The 5,945-nt window shown below is 47.3% G+C and overlaps 1 protein-coding gene across 1 annotated transcript in view; it reads right to left on the bottom strand.

Moving 5' to 3' along the window:
* Positions 1–4,340: 4,340 nt before the first annotated feature.
* Positions 4,341–5,945, bottom strand: part of LOC107464228 (uncharacterized) — a 3,170-nt gene continuing 1,565 nt past the window's right edge. Inside the window, exon 2 of the mRNA XM_016083159.1 lies at positions 4,341–5,936. Within this exon, the coding sequence (XP_015938645.1) occupies positions 4,341–5,936 (1,596 nt within the window). The remainder of the gene's footprint in view (positions 5,937–5,945) is intronic.

Below are 5,945 nucleotides of genomic sequence, written 5' to 3' on the forward strand. Positions count from 1 at the left end.
GTTTCTAATGGATATTTATGTATGACCTGTCTTTCATAATTTTTGTCTTAATAAACAAACATCATATATGTACTCCTATCTATTTTGATATTTATGTTTTGATGGACATATAAACCAAAAATAAACGGAACTAGAAAGAATGAAAATAGACTTCTCATCAGTAATTATGGACTTAATTTTTATAAAATATCATATTAAATCAATATAACTAAGAATTTATTAAAAAAATCAGTTATTTTTAGATTTTTTGTTGGTGCAAAAAGCATGTACCTAAATTTGATGTTATATATTTTTTCTTCTTAACTTTTAAAATAATTAAATAAAAAAATTAAAAAATATTTTGTATTAAATTAAAAAATAAAATTATTAGTCATGACTGAAAAACAAATTCTATTTTTTGAGAAATATGAGACCCGTCAGTAAAAACTGTCCCATAATATTGGATAGTAGGAGTAAGCTGAACCCCGGTTTAAGGAGTTGTAGATTCGGTTATAATATTTGGTAGAATAACCTCAAGAGAGAGGGATTGGTGATAGTTGAGGGAGCAATTGGAGCGGCTGAAGAATTCGATGAGATAGCTGCATTGATATAAGAGTACATAAATATAAAAAGACTTTAATTTTATATTATTAAAAATTTGTGTCTCAGTATTTTAGAGAAATATAAAATATATGTTTTTAATAAATGTTGGTGTATGACTTTATCTTTCATAATTTTTTATTTTATATTCATATATGTACTCACATGTACTCCTAAAAACAAACGCCACCAGAGAGAATAGAAATATCTCATCAACAAGTATGGAATTAATTTTTATAGAATATCATATTAATTATTAAATCAATATATAACTAAGGATCTATTAAAAATCAATTATTTTTAGCAATTTTTTTTGCAAGAAACGGGATGAAAATGACTTATGTTCGGTGGTCGGATTTCGGGCAGGTCGGGTATACAAGTGAAAGGATGGATAGGTGAGGACGCCTTAACTTGGGTCGCACTTGTAGCGGACTAGCCGAGCTGGCGAGCACTTGAGCTGGTGAATGGACGAAGCGGGGGGTGTCACGCAAAGACACTCCGACGCCTAAGTCAGAAATCGCACAAGCAGGGGAAGTGATGTGGAAGGTGACGTACCTCGGGGGAAGAGCCAATCTTCCCCTTATATACATGTCAGTAGTGGGCCCCAAGACGAGGACAGGCCCATATTTCCGAGGACGTTGTCCTGCAGCCGCGTGTGAGCCGTACAGGGCGCGTGTCCGGGTCGATTGGGGGGCACGTGACCGGGTCGGGTAGAGATCGGGTCGGACCGGCCCGCGCGTTTTTTGGGCCAGGCCGTAACAGTGCCTCCACGCGCCAATGGTAGTCGTGGGAGCTACCAATGGCGTGTCATCCTCGTATTTCGTCTGGTCGGCTGTTCGCGGGAGGGGTGTGCCTCCAACGCGCGTCTCTTGGTTGCTCAAAGCAACCGTTTTCATCGCTTCGTTTCCCGCGCCGAGCATTAAATGCTCATAATGGGGTGAAAAACCCCTTTTGAAAAGCCCATTCTGCCCCCAGGTGTTTCGCGCTCTGGAGGTAGTTTTTAAACGATCGGTTTTGACATTTCTACACTTTTCTCACACTCCCTATTCTTCCTTTCTTCCTCCTTGCTACAAGATTCCAAGGCGTTGCTGTGGTGCCTCCGTTCGTGTTCCTTGCACTTTTCCAGACTCGCAATCATCCTTTTCTCCATCAACTTAGGTAATTTTCGAATCATCCCTCTTTTTAGGCATTATTTTCGGTATGTTTGTTGCTTGGTTCTTTTGATATTACTGCGTAGCCTTAGTTGCGAGTAGACGTGTTAGGGGGGAAGTACCATTCTAGGGTAGGCTTTTTCTCGTTCCTTTAGACTTAGTCTTGTTTGCCTTTAGTCGGGAAATCGTGGGGGGTGGTGTTTGTTTTCGGCCTGAGCGACCGATCTCTTAGACTAACTGGATGGTACCCCCATGTAGGTATGGCCCGCACGGTCTCCCGAGCATCCGTTAACCCTGCGGCTTACGACCAGTATGCTTGGGTCGTCTCAGATGTGAGGGATTCACCCAACCAAATGAGCGAGGAGGAGCTCACCGAGTTCCGACAAGCCGGGTATTTGTGTGGCAGGACTGACGAGGAGGCCAATTATGACGCCTTCGTCCCGGCTGCTCACGAGCGGTTGTATGAAATCAACTTCCAACCCAGCCGGGTTGCCGACTGGATTTGGTTCTACAAGGCCATGTTCACTCAAGTCGGAGTTCGCATTCTGTTCTCCGCCTTTCAAATGGCGCTCTTAAACCGAATTTCCGTGTCACCGTCGCAGTTGCATCCGAACAGTTGGGCTTCGATCCGCTGTTTTGAGATGGTTTGTGAATATCTCGACCTGCCGGTGTCCGTAGATGTCTTCCTCTTCTTCTTCACCCTCACAAACCCTTCCAAGCAGGGGAAACATAGGAAAGGGTTCATGTCCTTCCGGGCTGCTCAGGGTCGGAAGATCTTCGGCTTGTTCGAAGATTCTTACCATGGGTTTAAGGACAAGTATTTTAAGGTCCGTCCGGCCAAAGGTCGCCACCCCTTTTGGTTGTCTCTGGAGGGGGTACGGCTCATCCCGACTTATTGGAGCTTCGGGGAAGGAGCCAATAGTTTTATTAAGGTAGTTTACAAAAACATGTCGGCAGAAGATTAGCAGATTGCCGAGGTGCTAAACGCGGTTTTTGGGAAGAACCCAGTAAATCCCCACCTCCTCATGGGTGATCGGGACTCCGGTCGTAATTATATTTGTGAAAAGCTCTTTACTTTACGCTTTATCTTTTTCCCTTTATTGATATTGTGTGACGACTAACCGACCTTCTTTGGTTTCTTGCAGTGGATATGTCTGCGTCGGTGACGGGCCTTGCCGATCTATTTCAAACCTTTCTTGCCGGCGGCGACGACGAGGAAGGTGACGAGCAGCCTGTCTCCGAGGGGCCTAATGCTCCCCCGGAGGGCCAGGATGTTCCCGAACAGAGGGCCGCAACCGACGAGATCGAGACCTCCGCTCAGGGCGCCTCGGTTGAAGGTGGCAAGGCGGTCCGTGTTTCCCCTATCCGTGAGGTTGCCGGGATTGGGGGTTCGGTGCCTAAATCGGATGATGAGGAGGAGGTGGTGGAGGTCTCTAGCCTGAAGAGAAAGAGAAAAAAGACATCCACGGTGTCGTCTAGTCCCGAGGGTGTCCTTACCGTTATGGAAAGGAATTTCGACGCCTCAAAATTTATAGACACCCAGCTGATCCCTGGTACGGAGGAACATTTCCATGAGTCATCCCTTGCCGGGCAGGCGAGGTGGATGTACCGCACTCTTCTGCGCGGTGCGGTTATTGCTCGGAAGGCCGAGTTCGAGTTGTCCGGGATGGAGTCTCTCCGGCAGCAGTTGACTCAATCTTCGGAGAAGTTGGACGCCGCCGAGAAGAAGGCTACCGCCGCTGAGCAGAAAGCTGCCTCCGCCGAACAAAAGTTAACAGCTGCCGAGAAGAAACAGAAAGAGTCGGACGCAACGATTGAACGTCTGGTCGAGCGTGAGATGGCTCTGGAGAAACAGGTCGGCGAGGCGCAGAAGCGTACGGCCGAAGTCGAGGAGGGGAAGCGGGCCGTGGAGGCCGAACTGGCAACATGGAAGGCCAAGTACAAAGACGTCGTTAAACAGGGTAAAGGCGCGATTTTGGGCACCGAGGAAGCCCTGAAGGCCCAAATCAAAATTGTTGCCCCCGAGTTCGACACGTCGGCAATTGGCGTTTTTAAGATTATTAAGGATGGCCAGGTTGTTGATGTTCCGAAGAAATGAACTCTTTGTTCCATCGTTTTTGTTTAGCCGTTTTGTTTTGGCTTGTAGACAGTTGTTTTTAGCCGTTTTGGCTTACGAACAGTTTAATCTTTGCCGTTTTAATATTGGCTTGTGAACAATGACTATTTGGTCGTTTGCTCGTGTTGTCGTAATGAAGTTTTTCTTACTTGTCCGATTTTGTTGTCGTTTTTAGTAACCAGTTTTTAGCCGTTTTGGCTTACGAACAGTTTAATCTTTGCCGTTTTAATATTGGCTTGTGAACAATGACTCTTTGGTCGTTTGCTCGTGTTGTCGTAATGAAGTTTTTCTTACTTGTCCGATTTTGTCGTCGTTTTTAGTAACCGTTTTTGGTTTATAGTTGTTTATATCGGCGGCCCGTGGGCTCTTGTGTAGTTGCTTGTTACAACGGTAGTTGAATACCTCCCGGGGTGATCAGTCCCGGGGTGGGTGTCGTTGCTAGTCATGACAAGATGATTTATTTAGCTAGATTAGTCGGCAGGTCGCTCCGTCTTCTAGGAGTAGAATCTTCTAAGGTTGTCCGCATTCCAAGTTCTCGGGACTTCCTTGCCGTCGAGTCTTTCTAGTTTGTATGCTCCTTTTCCCATCACTTTTTTTACTCTAAATGGGCCTTCCCAGTTAGCCGCCAGCTTGCCTTCTCCGGGGGTCGGTAGGCCGATATCATTTCGCCTCAGGACGAGGTCGTTTGGCTCGAATTCCCTCTTGAGTACTTTGGTGTTGTAGCGCAGAGCCATTCTTTGTTTTAGCGCTATTTCTGTCAAATGGGCCATTTCCCTGGCTTCATCTATCAAGTCCTTTTCTATTGTTTCTTCCACTCCCTTTAGGAGCAACCGCGGACTTGGTTCCCCGATCTCTACTGGTATTACTGCGTCCACACCGTACGTTAGTCGGAAAGGAGTTTCCTTAGTGGATGACTGTTCAGTTGTTCGGTAGGACCAGAGAACCGCTGCTAGTTCATCGGCCCACGCACCCTTTTTATTGTCCAACCTCTTTTTCAGCCCTGAAAGGATGACCTTGTTGGCGGATTCCACCTGCCCGTTCGTCTGGGGGTGTTCTACCGAAGAGAACCTTTGCCTTATACCCAGGCCGCTGAGAAATTCCGCAAATTTTTTGTCAGTAAACTGCGTGCCGTTGTCCGAGATGACGACTTCCGGTATCCCGAACCGTGTTATTACGTGCCTCCACATGAATTTCCTGCAATTGGCCGAAGATATGCTAGCTAGCGGCTCAGCTTCTATCCATTTGGTATAGTAATCAATTGCAACTATGAGATATTTGACCTGCCCAGGGCCGACCGGGAAGGGTCCTAAGAGGTCGACTCCCCATTGAGCGAATGGCCGGGAGGTCGTTAGCAAGCTTAACTCGGAGGCCGGCGCCCGGGCAAAGTTGGCGTTCTGTTGGCACTTTACGCACTTTTTGACAAACTCTTTGGCATCTGCCATCATCGACGGCCAGTAGTATCCAGCTCGGATTAATTTCCTTGCTAGGGCTTTGCCCCCGATGTGGTGCCCGCAGCAGCCCTCATGGACTTCCCTGAGGACGTAGTCCGTTTGGTCGGGGTGTAGGCACTTCAGTAGGGGTTGGCTGAGCCCTTTCTTGAACAGCTGTCCTTGGATGACGGCGTATTTGGCTGCTTCCCTTCTTAACTTCGTCGCGTCCTTTTCATCACCAGGGACTTGGCCGTGTTCTAGGAAGTTGGTGATGGGGTCTAGCCACGAGGAACCTAGGGTTGTCATGTGCAGTGCAATTGCTGGTTCTCTTGTCATGCCTTGGATGAGAGACCGGTTCCCCTCCCCTGGCTTTGTGCTGGCCAACTTCGATAGAAGGTCTGCCCGTGTGTTCCTTTCTCTGGGTACGTGATGGACCGTGACCTCTTCGAACTTTTGGCTCAAACTCTTAACCTTTTCCAAGTACTTCAGAAGCAGGGGGTCTTTGGCTTGGTAGCTGCCGTTTACTTGGGAAGTGACGACTTGGGAATCGCTGCATACTTCCAGCCTTCTTGCGCCGACCTCTGCTGCTAGGGTCAAGCCTCCTATGAGGGCTTCATACTCTGCTTGGTTGTTCGAGATGGGAAACTCGAATCTAACCGACTGTTCGTA

This window comes from Arachis duranensis, chromosome 9 (genome assembly GCF_000817695.3).
Source record: "Arachis duranensis cultivar V14167 chromosome 9, aradu.V14167.gnm2.J7QH, whole genome shotgun sequence".
Taxonomy (NCBI): Eukaryota; Viridiplantae; Streptophyta; class Magnoliopsida; order Fabales; family Fabaceae; genus Arachis; species Arachis duranensis.